Source organism: Giraffa tippelskirchi, chromosome 13, assembly GCF_054371585.1.
Source record: "Giraffa tippelskirchi isolate mGirTip1 chromosome 13, T2T-mGirTip1v1.2.pri, whole genome shotgun sequence".
NCBI classification, from domain to species: domain Eukaryota; kingdom Metazoa; phylum Chordata; class Mammalia; order Artiodactyla; family Giraffidae; genus Giraffa; species Giraffa tippelskirchi.
In genome coordinates, this window is record NC_137287.1 from 103061360 (window position 1) to 103076674 (window position 15315).

The 15315-nt window shown below is 48.6% G+C and overlaps 1 protein-coding gene across 6 annotated transcripts in view; it reads left to right on the forward strand.

Annotated features, from left to right (window-relative positions):
• Positions 1–7491: 7491 nt before the first annotated feature.
• HM13 (histocompatibility minor 13) overlaps positions 7492–15315 on the forward strand; it is a 38586-nt gene continuing 30762 nt past the window's right edge. For all 6 annotated transcript variants that reach the window (XR_014073783.1, XR_014073784.1, XM_081559482.1 and 3 more), the window contains exon 1: positions 7492–7770. Coding sequence is in view for 4 of the 6 variants with exons in the window: in XM_081559482.1 (XP_081415608.1) it covers positions 7588–7770 (183 nt within the window). In the remaining 2 variants the exon portion in view is untranslated. The remainder of the gene's footprint in view (positions 7771–15315) is intronic.

Below are 15315 nucleotides of genomic sequence, written 5' to 3' on the forward strand. Positions count from 1 at the left end.
CTTCAGAGCAGACCTGCTGCTTTTATATCAGCAAGGCAGTGGCCTTCCCATAGCCAGGCCCGCCTTGGACATCTCCATTTCACCAAGCCCAATCTGTAAACTGGCCTCAGCTGCCCTCTGCTGGCAGAAGAGAGGACTGGCACAAGGGGAGCAGCTGCCTCCTGAAGCAGCAGAGTTCTCAAGTAAAAGAGAGGATGTCTGGCTGGCATCCAATCTTCCCCCTTTGAGTTAACAGAATCTCTATCATCCAGTAGCTCTCCCTCAATCCCCACCGGGGAGTCCTGTTGATTCTGTTTTCTAAATAAGATCTTAAATCAGGAATGTCCTTATATCTAATCATGTCCACTTCTCTCCATCTCCACCAGCCACACCCTATCCAAAGCCACCACCATCTCTTCTTTGGTCTGTTTGTTCACTTTCATTCTTGTCCTGGCCAATCCATTTCCCACTCAGCAGGCAGAGTGCTCATGGTATATTCCGACTCCAAAATCCTTTCTCCTCAGTGTATATTTCCCTATACCATTCAAGTAAAGTGAAGTGAAAGTTGCTCAGTTATGTCTGACTCTTTGCGACCCCATGGACTAAACAGTCCATGGAATTCTCCAGGCCAGAATACTAGATTGGGTGGACGTTCCCTTCTCCAGGGAATCTTCCCAACCCAGGGATCAAATCCAGGTCTTCTGCATTGCAGGCAGATTCTTTACCAGCTGAGTCACCAGGGAAGCCCCACATGCCATTCAATGTTGAACCAATAGGGAAATCCCCGATGTACACACAGCCCCATCCACCCAGGGCATACTACAGGCATGGAAAACTGTATGAAGATTCAGGAGAAAAGAGATGCTCACATCAAAGCCTTACAAATGCATTTGCCCGCCCACCACTGTCATGTATTCTCTCTCTCCACATGGTGTCCCAGCCTCACCATCTCACTGGTTCCTCTCCTTTAACCATCCTCCCTTTCATTGCTATCTGTCTTGTCCTCTTCCTCCCACAAATTCCTGATCATTTCTAATGCAAAGCATATTTGCCATCTCGGTTTCTTTGGCACCAGCCAGAGAGGGTTCTTGGGGTCTCACATTCTCTTAAGCAGATTGTCAAGGTTCTCTTCCCATGCGTGCATGCATGCTAAGTCGCTTCAGTCATGTTTGTCTCTTTGTGACCCCATGGACTGTAGCCTGCCAGGCTCCTTTGTCCATGAGATTCTCCAGGCAAGAATACTGGAGTGGGTTGCCATGCCCTCCTCCAGGGGATCTTCCTGACCCAGGGATCGAACCCACGTCTTTATGTCTCCTGCATTGGCAGGCGGGTTCTTTACCACTGGCACCAGCTGGGAAGCCTTTTCTTCCCATACATATATACAGTTCCCTCCCCAGGAAAAATACCAATGCCAAGACAATAACATTTTTACCTGAGTACAGTGTGGTGCTAACATTCTATGCCTAACATTCCATCATTCCAACATCCTATGGTATGGCCTGAGATTATGCAAATCCTCACTGACCCCAGACTCAGACCATGTAATAGAAGTTTCGTTCCCCTCCCCCTCCAAAAAGAGGACTTGTGTCAGTAGAGCTGGACACCCTGACCACGCTGAGTCGAGAGAGCCTCCAGGTTCCTGAGGCAAACACAGCATATTAACTCAAGCCATTGTCACGCACAGGTTTGCTAGGGAAGAAAATAAAGACACTGTACAGAGAAAAGCCAAGAAAAGATCCTGACAATGCAGACATCCTGGTGTTGAGCGGGTAACTGAAGCCCAGCTCTGTCCCTGCCTGTCCAGGCCAGGGGTTGGTTTTTCACCTCTTCCTAGGAGTTCTAGAACCCGTACATTCCTACCTTTGCCTAAAGTGCATCCGGCTGGTCTTCTAGCCCTCACCAACCACATCACCCTGCCTCGCTGCTGTCAGAACAGCACTGTCTCTCCCTTGGCAAACCCAGCATCTGTCCCCAAACCAACAAGGAAGAAAGGGAGTTCAAAGTGACGACTTCTTCTTAAAGTCCTCAAAGATCTTTTATTTCCTTTTTGAAGGTTGGGAGTAGAGGGATGAGTTCATCATACTCTTTCCTTCATAGTAGACTACCTTCACTATTTTCCACAAGGTCCCTACTTTACTTTTGAATGGTTTTTTTGCTTGTTTTCATTACCAACACCCACTCTTATTCCCATCCTTCTGTATGCAGCCATTCTAATGTGCTCAATATATGTTCTTTAATATGTAAATATCCTTGTTAGGTTTGCAATGTTGCTATGTCATATGTACTTTTAAAATTTATTTTATTGAAGTATAGTTGATTTACAATGTTGTGTTAATTTACATGGGGGCTTCTCCACTGGCCCAGCGGTAAATAATCCGCCTGCAGTGCAGGAGGCATGGGTTCCATCCCTGGGTCAGAAAGATCCCCTGGAGGAGGGCATGGCAACCCACTCCAGTATTCTTGCCTGGAGAATCCCTATAGACAGAGGAGCCTGGTGAGTTAGAGTCCATGGGGTCGCAAAGAGTTGGACACAACTGAAGCGACTTTAGCATGCATGCACATTAATTTATATTGTACAGCAAAGTGATTAAGTTATGCATTCTTTTTCATATTCTTTTCCATTAGGGTTTATCAATGTGATATGTACTTTTAATTTACACAAACCGTATCACACGTTTTTCTTAATGCTCAGCTCGATGTTTTAAAGATCTACACATGCTGAGGAGGGCAGGGGTATTGTAAGGGATGTAGTTGGCACCCCATTCAGATGCTCTTTACCAGACACAGTGACCTGACCCCTGCCTGTTGTGAGTTTTGGCAAAGAAACACTCAGCTGCCACCTTCTCTGGAGAATTGCCCTTGGCCAAACAGAAGCCAACTAGACAGGGAGACTTCCCTTCCCTCGCTCACTTCTAGACTGTGGCCAGTGACTGACAGACACAGGGGTACAGAAAGCCTCAAATTTGTGCAGTTAGTGCACCCCAGAGGTCCCCTTGGAATCATGCTGGAGCAAGTCCCCAGCTGAGACCCCATTCTAACTTGGCCTTTTATCTCCTGCCTTCCTTACTTCCCTTCCTCCTAAGGACACTCCCCACCAAAGGCACTAAAACAAGAATTCTCATCTTAGGCTCTCTGACCTATGAGAGTGATCACACATTATCATCCAAACTAGTATACACTTGAGAACGCTGCTGCTGCTGCTGCTGCTGCTGCTAAGTCGCTTCAGTCGTGTCCGACTCTGTGCGACCCCATGGACTGCAGCCCACCAGGCTCCCCCGTCCCTGGGATTCTCCAGGCAAGAACACTGGAGTGGGTTGTCATTGCCTTCTCTGTGAGAATGTAAGGGGTTCTACTTATATTAATAATCAGCCAGGGACTTCCCTGATGGTCCAGTGGCTAAGACTCTGGGCCCCCCATGCAGGAGGTCTGGGTTCGATCCCTGGTTGTGGAACTAGATCCCACATGCCGCAACTGAGAGTTAGCATGCTGCAACTAAAGAGTCTATATGCTGCAGTTAAGACCTGGCACAGCCAAATGAGTAAATATTTTCTTTAAGTGATAATAATCAGGGAGGTTCAAGAAGGAGGGGACATACGTACACCTATGGCTGATTCATGTTGAGGTTTGACAGAAAACAAAATTTTGTAAAGCAATTATCCTTCAATTAAAAATAAACTAATAATAATGATAACAATCAGGGAATTCCCTGTGGTCTAGTGGCTAAGACTCTGTGCTTCTAATGCATGGGCCTAGGTTCGATCCCTGGTGAGGGAACTAGATTCCACACGCTGCAACTTAGAGTTAGCATGCCACAACGAAGATCAAAGATCCTGTGTGCCATAACTAAGACCTGGTGCGGCCAAATAAATCAATAAGATTATTTTAAAATAATAATAATAAGCCATGGCAAAGGGCAGAAACCATGCCTGTCCTGCCCAAACCAGGACATGCGCTAACACAGCAGGCACTTGGCTCCTTGCTTCTCGTTGTCGTCTAGTATCCCATGGTATACACCCAGCACATTTTGTCTATTTGTTCCCCAGGGGCACACACCTGGGTTCACTCTAACTTCCTGCTACCGCCAGGGAAACAAACAAAAAAAAACACTGCAGGAAAAGTCTCAGACAAGTTCCCTAATAGAGTTGGGTGAGAACTTCTCTAGGATAATAGAACGGAAAACACAGCCACATGAGCAGTTTGGGGCTCCAAGAAGATCTTCGCAAATGTGGATTCCGGCCTTATTGTAAGGAGGTATAGGGGCACAGATAATGCTTCTCCCTGTTTCTTTTACCTCAGTAAAACTCCAGTGGCACTTACTGCTGGCTCTGTGGTGCTAGAAGTAACAGGAGTTCCCTGAGGTTCTCTGAGCAAATCACATGTGGCTCAAGCTTTGAGGGATGCATAGGGGTTAAGCAGGCTTGGGGGAAAGATAAAGTAGGTTAGGTGGAGGGAACAATATACTCATTCATTCGTGTACAAATATTTATTGAGCACATATATTTAAAGGCCATGTGACCTCAGCAGATAATGTAACAGTAAACATTTACACAGAGTTCTACTGTTTTCCTGCCTGTTCCCTCCCAGGGATCAAGAGCACAGGGTCACCTGGGCTCCTGAGGCAGGAATATACCTCCGGCAAATACAAGAGGTCTCCTACACCAGCATTTGTCATACGAAATATGCGTGTGGATCACCTGGAGATCTAGTAGGTTTGGGTAGAGCCTGAGAGTCTGCATTTCTTATAGCTTCCAGCCAATGCTGCTAGTCTAGGAATCACACCCTGATTAGCAAGGTCTGACTGAACCGCAATACCATTATCACACCCAAACAATCCACATTCCAATTTCCCCATGCATCTGAAAATTATCTTTATAGCCTTCTCGAAAATGCTGTGATCCAAGATCCAATCAAGGATGATACATTACATTTGCTTTTTACCTCTCTTCAGTCTCTATTCATCTACAACGTGAATTTTTTTTGTCTTTCACAGCGCTGGTATTTTTGAAGAGTTCAGGCCAGCTGTCCTGAATATGCCACAGTCTGACATTTTTAGATTTTCCCTGACATTTCCTCATCAGTGGATGCAGATTAAAGGTGTTTGGCAAGAAGGCTGCTGAGGTGACGTGTCGCCCACATTGCATCACATCTAGTCACTTTGTCCCATCCCATTCACTAATAGCTAAGTTTCATCACTTGGTTAAGGGAGTGTCCACCAGATCACTCCACTACAAAGGCAAATTTTTCCTTTTATAAATAACAAGTCATCTGTTATTGTGTGACTATCCTGTGCCTTAAAAACCTTTCTCCCACTGCTTAGCATCCAATAATGATCCTTGCATAGTATTTTCAGAATTATTTAAGCATATACTAGTGTGTGCAAGTGTGTGTGTGTGTATGTGTGTGTGTGAGCATATATGAGAAAAAAACTGGAAAACCTGAAATCCATTCACAGTGACCAAACACAGTAATAAGTGAAAGGGGAGGGGGTAGGATCTACATCTTTTTTTGGAGAAAGTGTTTGGTAATTTAACTATTCCAGGCTAACTAGACAGGCTCTCTTCTTGACCTCGGCTCAGATCTCCTCTGGGAAAGTAACACCATACAGGAGGTTCCAGCAGATAAAGCCTCAGGACACCCCCCCTCCCCAAGATTGCCTTATCCCTGACTCCAGAGACTATCAAGACAGGCTAGCTCCAAGCCAGAAATCCAACCCTCCAGAAGTCTTGACAGGAGCTTTCTGAACTTGAGTCGACCCCTCAGTTCCCTGGGTCATATTCACAGTCTCCCACGAGAGTAAAGGTAGATGGCCAGATCTGCCCCGGGCCAAACTAAATCAAGTGCTCAGCCTAGCATGAAGTGAGAGTATCTCTGATTTCCGATTGTATGCTAGCAGATGAAGAGCCTGGAGCCATGAGGCCCAGCTGCTGGGCAAATCCTGTGGCCTGAATTATTAATGGATGAATTCATCAGGCACACTGCCTTCACCCATCCACTCAGGTCATGTCCAGCTTCTGAAAAACAGAGCCTGAAACTGTACACCATCTGCCCAGAACTAAGTCACTCTGGGAAAAACTCCTTAGCCTTCTTTGTAGCTGAAATATTAGAAAAAACAAAGACTTTGGAGCCCTACAGACCAGAATTCAAGTCTCTCCTCTTCCTCTGCTGAACTGTGTGACCTGGCTGGCTAGTTTACCTCTGTGAGCCTACTTCATCATCTGCAAAATGGGACTAATTGTATCTCAGCAGTGTAACTGAGATCAAACAAAATACTCTTAAAGTTACTAGTACAGTGCCTGGTACTAATTAGGCAAACAACTCTATTATTCAGTTTTTTTAGTCTGACTCCTTGCCTTTGTCTCCTCTCACTATAACCCTATACTCCAATCCCACCTCACCACCTGTCCAGCTTGGACCCAGGCCCTGTGATTTTTACACTATCTGTATCACTAATCAACTTACTGCTCTAAATCTACTATTTTTGCCAGCTCTGTGATAATGGAGCTGGACCTTGCAAATATTTCTCCCTTGCCACCTGGCATATGTTAAGTCTTTTCAGTAGAGTGTACTAGAGGAATACTGGAGGAGAATAGATCTTCCCTTCCTGGCTCGAGGTTGGGTTCCTGGAGAGCATGCTCTTTTCCCACTGCTTGGTCCAGAGTTTCTCCGGTGCTCGGTGCCTGCAGGGTGCAGCTTTCTTCAGTTTATCTGCCACCTACTTTCTCCAGCTCTTAACTAGGGCATCAGAAGTAGAGCCAGGAACCCCAGAAAGTCCAGGCATGCACCCAAGCCCGAGTCACTCCAACCCACACCTTTGCCTCACCCCTGAACACATGTGACACTGGGACCCCCACAGGCCTGGCCATCAGCAAAGCAAGCCTCCTCACCTTTGTCCCCTGAAACTGGCTGGAACCACTCTGGCGCAAGCCTATACAAAAGTTCACTAGATTCCTAGAAAGAGAGGTCTCTCTAAATTATTAATCTCTCTTAACAAGCTATATAACATATAACTACACAGTAATATCCTATCGATTTTATTTTTATTCATTTTATTTATTGCCCTCCCAACACCCCCTCCCATCACACTAAAAATGCAAGCTTCATGAGGGCAGGGGCTGACTTTTGGCTATTTTGTTCCCTTCTGTGTCTCCAGAGCCTAGGACAGTGCCTGTAATATAATGGGTTACTCAGTATTTAAGGAATGAGGGGATGGTTAAATATTGCATGAATGCATGCATGTGTAAACAAATTGTTAGTTATTAGGAATTTCAGGGAGTGGGACATCTCAGGATTAAGGAGATTGACTGGGAATGGGGAACGGGGTCCTCAGGTCTCCCTCGGAGTGGATGCCCACTGCAGTGGTCCAGAGCTCTTTTCCCGACCACCAGCATGTTGCTTAGCAACCGGCCTCCTGGCCCGCCGCCGCCGCTAGAGGGCGCGCGGGCGTGGAGACATGAACGCGCACGCGTGCGCGGCGCGGGCCGGCGAGGGAGGCACGTCACTTCCTGTTTCTTTAGGGGAACGTGGCTTTCCCTACAGCCCCCGATCTTTCCCTCTGCGTCTCCGCTGCAGCGGCCGGAGCTGGAGTCGGACCCCGAGCGCAGCTTCGCCATGGACTCGGCCGTCAGCGACCCGCATAACGGCAGCGCCGAGGCAGGCGGCCCAACCAACGGCACGACGCGGCCGCCTTCCACGCCAGAGGGCATCGCGCTGGCCTACGGCAGCCTCCTGCTCATGGCGCTACTGCCCATCTTCTTCGGCGCCCTGCGTTCCGTGCGCTGCGCCCGCGGCAAGGTAGGGTCCGCGGCAAAACCCGGGGCTGTCCACCTCCCACCCTGACACGGCTGACACGGACCTCCCCCTCCCGAGACCGGACAGACACCTCCTCTGTCCGGACACTGACCCTTCCCAATATCGCCCACCACCGCTTCCCCACCCTAGGTCTGCATCCCGGGGCTGACCTTAAGTGGGCACCCATCCGCGAACTAGGTGCCCGAACTGACACCTTCCTCAAATAGGGACTGGTTTCCATCCCCGTTCGGATCTTGACGCGTCCCTCCCTCTGTGCGTCGTGCTGGAAGCACTGTTGGCAGACCCTCACACTATAATTCGAGCACTGTTTTGAGCCTGCTGGTCTCAGCCAGACCAGCTTCACCCTCGGCTCTGGCTGCTCATTCCATCTGGGACACTCACCGCATCCCAGGCTCTGGGTCAGCATCCCTCTGTACCTGCCGGGGCGCTGGTCCTAACACCTCCTGAATGGTACAGTCTCTTGTCATTCCTCACCCTACCCCCTGGGTAAGTTCTGGAACCCAAGCTCATCCTTAGGCTCTCACACCTGTCCAGCTGGAATCTGTGACCCATAGAGTACAGATCAGACCCTTGCCCTACCTCAAAAAAACACTAACACAGAAATATTAACTCCTAGAACCCCCAGGTCAGGCCCCAGTTTTTTGTATCACTTTCTGGAACCAGTTCCATTCAGCCAGCTCCTCAGAATTTGGCACTTTGGTGCCTCTCTTTTTTAACCAGTCATAGACCCCAAGTTTACTGGTTTCCTCTTCCCTGCCTAACACCCAAGCTTGGACCTATCCTAGCCTGAGCCGAGACCCTGTTCCTAACCCTGTTCCCACCCCAGACCCTGACCCTACCTCACCTCCTTTCTTCATGCCCCTTAAGACAGTCCTTCCACCAAATTGGAGTAACTCAGCTGAGTTACTGAGCTGCCACTGGCCTGTCTTGTAAGACTGGGCCAGACTCCATCCCTGGCCTTCAACGTCTGTCCCGTTGTATACCTAAGAGGATCCCAGGGCCTTCCACCTCCAGACTTCCTCCCTCCCACTCTCCTTCTCTATAGAAGCTCTCTCGAGCCCGTTAAACCAATGTCTTCTCACTTCCTGGTGGCCTGTCAGTCATCCTCCACCACCTCCTGATCTGCGGCTCCCTGCTCCTCCTCCCCCACCCAAACCTGAAGTTGAACCTTAGCGGAAGCTCTCTAACCCAAGGAGGGCAGACCCACAAAACAGCTGCCGCTTTTGAAACTGCTCAAACCCAGGTTCTCGAAACATTACCCAACTTGAGCAGTGGCTGGGGCCTGCCACCTTTCTTTCCCAAGATCGGAGAACTTGCTGCTGGTTCCCTCTAGGTCAGATGCAGAGGGGATTGGTCAGGCAGGGCTTAGGTGTCCCCGTTTGCCTTACTGTTCTGCCTCTTCTAAGCAGAGTTCAGGTGGCTTTCGGCCTCCCTGCCGTGCCATACAGGCAAACACTTGGCGCAGGGAGAAATTCTGAAATAGATCAGGACAGAGGAGGTGAAGGGCACCATGGAGTGAGCTAGGCACTTGATGTGAGGGGCTCCCCAAATTTGAGTAATTCTCCATAGCACCTTCTACACATGGATTACTAATCTCTTTAGAAAACACCTTCCAAATGACAGCATTTCCTGAACCTCCCCTGTTGTCCAGGACAAAGGGATGCTGCAAAGATGAGTGGATCAGAGCCCTGTCACCAAGGAGTTTAGGTGTCTGAATGAGTCGGGACTAACTAGATCTGTGACTGTAATACAAGTAGTGCTGCAGGGTTTAGGGAGAAAGACTGAGCATGCCTGGGGCTGGCCAGGGCAGCTTTGTGCTGGAGGTGGGCTCGAGCCTTCATGTAGAGGTTGAATTTCAGCCAGAAGACATTCAAAGCAAAGGAAAGTAGGGAAGTAGCTGCACACGACAGTTTAGGAGTTGGTGGAAGCTCTGGAGTGGCTGGAGCAGAGAGTAAGGATAGAAGAGAGCTTTAGATCTACTGTAGCATCTAAATACCTCTCCCCAGCATCTCCTGAGAGACAGGGGAACTGGAAGACTGTGTATGGAATTACAAACAGCCTGACCCTGAGTAGCCTCCCGTCACCAGGATATCCTAAAGCCTACAAGCCTTCACTCTCTGATTCTCCCAGCTACTGACTGAGGCATGCAGAGCCAGTTTTATTATCACCATTGTACAGAGAAACTGAGAGGCAAAGAAATGATTTCTCTGCCAATTAGGGGCAGAACCAGGTGTTCCTAGTCCTGGGCTCTCTCCTGGATGCAGTTATCTGCATCATGCAAGTGGCATTTTGGCTTGGGGAGAGGAGAGGCCAAATGACGCCCATTTTCTACCCTGAGTCATGTTTCCATGTTCATTTGGCAAGGGGAGAAAAGTTAGCTTGGGGGCCCAGGAATTTTGATTTCCCACTAGTGTTGGACCCCCACAGCCAGCTGAGAGAGGGCACGTGAGGACAAAATTCTCCCTGGAGCCAAGTTGTCTATGACAGGCAGAGCGAGTTGTGAAATCGTGGGAGGGGAAGGTGAAGCGTCCAGGAGTGTGTTGGGAGGAAGTAGCCATGGGCGGAGCCATCCAAGAGCGATGCCTATCCCTGTCTGAGACCTGTGTTCCCAAAAGGGAGCAGGTCCCAGCAACAGCTACTCGTCAGATCGATTCAAAGGCCTTTGGCTGGTAACTCAGAGGAGCCCCCCAGCCAGCTGGACTGGGCTTCTGCTCTGTGCCAGGCCCTGGGCTGGCTACCAGGAGTGCCAGGCGAAGAGGCCAAGCCTTGCCCTCACAGAGCTCAGTCCCCAACGAGAAATAGCTGTGTGACCAGCCAGCTGCTCGAGGAGGCCGCCGTGATCTTTGCCAGGGTGGGCGAGAGCTCAGCAGGCAGCACGAGAGAGGGAGATGTAGGACCAGAGGTGTGTTCTGGGAGGCGGTGAGCAGTTTGATGTGAGTCCAGTACAGGTGCTGGGGTGAGGTAACAAGAAGATGCTCCAGGAACCTGAAGCCTTTCTGAGGTATGGAATCCCAAAGGCAACACAACAGCTAATCTTCATAGCCACTGCATGTTTAGTGTTTGTAAAAGTTCAAGCAACACAGAAGCATGAAGGAAATCCCCACCCCGTACCGCTTCCTTGGAAGTAACCCAGTTAGCTGTTTGGTGTGCATCCTTCCCCACCGTTTTCTGTGCGTATACAGACATGTATGTGCCCGTGTGTGTATACATATGTAAGTTTATTTTTATAAAAATGGGATTTTGCAGTACATACTACTCTGAAACCTGATTGTTTTTTTTTTCCAAAGCAGTATGTCTTGGTCATTCTCCTGTGTCAGTACATGTAGACCTATCTTGTTGTTTTATGGCACACACACCCGTGGTATGGAATTGCAGAGGGACTTAGCAAAATCTCTCTCCCACCCCAGCTGCCCAGTTTCCCTCCCCAGGGGCATCCCCTACTACCTCTTTCTTGGATATCCATCAAGAGGTGTCTGCCTTTGCAAGTAAATAAGCACACGCTTCCCCCATCTTTGCTATATAATTGTTGCATTTTGTTGTTTCTGTTGTTTAGTTGCTCAGTCGTGTCCAACTCTTTGAGACCCAATGGACTGTAGCCCACCAGGCTTCTCTGTCCAGGGGATTTTCCAGGCAAGAATACTGGAGTGGGTTGGCATTTCCTTTTCCAGAGTATCTTCCCAACCCACGGATCGAACCCATGGCTCCTGGCGCGTCTCCTGCATTCCATGCAGATTTGTTGCCGGGGAAACCCACATTTTGTTGTAGACACACTCTTTTTTGCACCTTGCTGTTTCCACCACTTATATGCTTCAAATCTAACACACCAGTACACATGGAGAAGTTCTGTTCTTTAATAGCTGTATGGTGTCCCCCTGTGCCCCACAGCCATGATTCTCAAAGTGTAATCCCTGTACCAGCAGCATCAGCATCACCTGGAAACTTGTTAGAAACACGTATCTGTTCACAAGCCCTACTGCCAATTCTGACACGTGCTCAAGTGTGAGGACCCCTGATTTGGAGTCCTCTGCTGGCCAGTTAGGTTGTATCAATCTTCTGCTATCATAAGCCGTGCTGAAATTAATCTCATTATACATTTGTTACTTCACGCTTCTCTGTGTATTTGTAGGACAAATTCCTTGAAATCGATATGCTGGGTCAGAGGCTCTGTGCATGTTTAATTTAGATGCTGCATGCTAAGTCGCTTCAGTCGTGTCCGACTCTGTGCGACCCCATGGGCAGCAGCCCACCAGGCTCCTCTGTCCATGGGATTCTGCAGGCAAGAATACTGGAGTGGGTTGCCATTTCCTTAATTTAGATGGATCTCATCAAATTATCTAGTACAGAGGTTGTACCAGTTGATACTCCTACCCGCAGTGACCTTGATTCTCATTGAATGGCTGCTTGGTAGTCCATTCTCCAGAGGTTTCTGAGCTGTTGTGCGATGCGATCAGGTCCTTCAGAAAGAGCGCCTGATAGAGGAGGGGGCAGGCGGGAAGGGGCTGGTGAGGCGGTGCTCCTGGAGACTGCAGTGGAGGGTGAAGGACTGGGGTGGGGGTAGTTTGGGAGATGCTTGGGGGAGGGAGTGCACGTGCGGTGAGGAGAGGAGACCCGGGCTGACAGAATGGTCCCTGAATCCCAGATTCTTTGCAGGGCATGGCCTGGAAGCAGAACTCCCAGAGCTCCAGCAGAGCCAATGACTTGAATGAAGTTGGCATCCTTCTTCCCTTGCTGCTTTTGCTTCCGCCCTGATAACTAAGCATCCAGAGTGTCACTGGAAGCTAAATTTATTTCTGCTGTTTGTGTCAGCCCCCAGCCACTCACACCCACCCCAGGAGCCATTGCATTTGCATACGAGCATCTAGTTTAAAAATCCAAATTGAATCAGTGGCGAATCCAGCCAACTTCTAGTATTTTTGTAACTACAGAGATTCTGTTGCTGTCAGGATTCTGTTCCTCAGAAAGGTCACAGGCCCCCTGAGCATCTTGACATAACTTTCCAGCAGAAATTTCCAGATAGGAAAGGCCGAGGACATCTAGGGGGTAATAGCCAAGAGTTTGGGCTCTGGAACCAGACTGCCTCAGCATGCCTCCTGGCTCTGCCACTTGGCCAGCTGTGTGACCTTAAAGCGAGTTACATCACCACTCTGAGCCTCGGTTTCCTTATCTGTAAAATGGAGGTATTAAAAGTACCTGCTGCCTGGGATTATTGTGAGGATGAAATCATGTAAAGCACCTAGAATGCTTGGCACCTAGAAAGCCCTCAGTAAATGTTGTCCATGTTAGTGTCCTGGTCAGTCAGATTTCAAGTCTTCCGTGCTGACTCAACATTGCACATGGGGTATTTCTAACAGTCACACACAGAAGACCAGATTTGACTGTGTGGTGGAGCATCTCTCCATCCTGGTTTGCCAGCAAATAATATTGAGCCTCTTCCCACCCAGGATCCTGGGCTGAATTGAAGTGAATGTGTGAAAATGAGCAGTGATGCTGGTTTGCAGGTGATGCCAGAGTCTGTGGGTCCTTTGACACCACGTGCCCTGCATCTGCAGATCCCTCTGCCTGTAAACGCTTCCCTTCCTTGTACACAAAGCAGACTCCTCAACTCAGTCAGCATTTATCTGGCTCCTGCTGCATACCAGACCCTGTGCTTGGCCTTCACAGCTTTGCTTAAGTAATATCTGCTCTAACCACCTCTGACACTCCCTGCTTCCTGCAGAAGTAGTGTCCTGTCCACTTTCGCATGACTCCCTTGTACATAATAATAATACAGTTTGTACAACTTGTGGGAAGCTCAAGGCACAACACTTAAGTACTTCTCATGCAGAAATCATTGAATCCTGGCAACTCATTTTACAGCTGAGGAAATTGAGGCTCTGAGAAAGAAAATAACTTGCCCAAGGTCCCACCGCTGGGAAGAAGCAGACCTGGCAATGGGGCTGGGCCTGCTGACGTCAGAGCCCTCCCTCCACCACTGGGTACTCGTGCCATGTATCGCAGCAGTTCTACCACAGGTCACACTATACAGGGATATTCTGTTTACATGTCAAGGTCTTGGCCTACCTGCCTGTGAACGCTTTAAGGTCTGGAGCTCATTTAGTTTTGTGCCCACCCTGCTGCTACACAGGAAATACAGTGACTCTGTGGAGGTCCACTGAGAGGGCCGTGAATCTGCACACACCCTACCGCACAGTGCTGCCAAATGCAGAAACCAAGGGCTGGGAGGAAGGAAGGATGATGGGCCTGCCTCTCCATGTCATTATTGCTCATCTGCTCCTAGCGGAGCTGCCAAAGGGTGACTCACACAGCTACCTGGTCCTTCCAGAGGGGAGGATCTCCCTCAGCCCTGCCTGGGCTGCCTCAGCCATGCGTATGTTGGGGTTTGGCTTAGGGCTTCCCCACTTGCCTCTCCCTGATAATCACAGCTCCTTAGACAGCCACAGTACTTTACAGTTTGCCAGGCTCTTTGACATCTCATTTGATTTAAGCCTCTTGGCCCTTTTAGAAGTAAGTAACTTTCAGATGTTCAAGCTGGTTTTAGAAAAGGCAGAGGAACCAGAGATCAAATTGCCAACATCTGCTGGATCATCGAAAAAGCAAGAGAGTTCCAGAAAAACATCTATTTCTGCTTTATTGACTATGCCAAAGCCTTTGACTGTATGGATCACAATAAACTGCGGAAAATTCTGAAAGACATGGGAATACCGGACCACCTGACCTGCCCCTTGAGAAACCTGTATGCAGGTCAGGAAGCAACAGTGAGAACTGGACATGGAACAACAGACTGGTTCCAAATAGGAAAAGGAGACTGTCAAGGCTGTATATTGTCACCCTGCTTATTTAACTTATATGCAGAGTACATCATGAGAAACACTGGGCTGGAAGAAGCACAAGCTGGAATCAAGATTGCCAGGAGAAATATCAATAACCTCAGATATGCAGATGACACCACCCTTATGGCAGAAAGCGAAGAGGAACTAAAAAGCCTCTTGATGAAAGTGAGAGAGGAGAGTGAAAAAGTTGGCTTAAAGCTCAACATTCAGAAAACTAAGATCGTGGCATCTGGTCCCATCACTTCATGGGAAATAGATGGGGAAACAGTGGGAACAGTGTCAGACTTTATTTTTCTGGGCTCCAAAATCACTGCAGATGGTGATTGCAGCCATGAAATTAAAAGACGCTTACTCCTTGGAAGGAAAGTTATGGCCAACCTAGATAGCATATTAAAAAGCAGAGACATTACTTTGCCAACAAAGGTCCATCTAGTCAGGCTATGGTTTTTCCAGTGGTCATGTATGGATGTGAGAGTTGGACGGTGAAGAACGCTGAGTGCCGCAGAATTGATGCTTTTGAACTGTGGTGTTGGAGACGACTCTTGAGAGTCCCTTGGACTGCAAGGAGATCCAACCAGTCCATCCTAAAGGAAATCAGTCCTGGGTGTTCATTGGAAGGACTGATGTTGAAGCTGAAACTCCAATACTTTGGCCACCTCATGTGAAGAGTTGACTCATTTGAAAAAACCCTGATGCT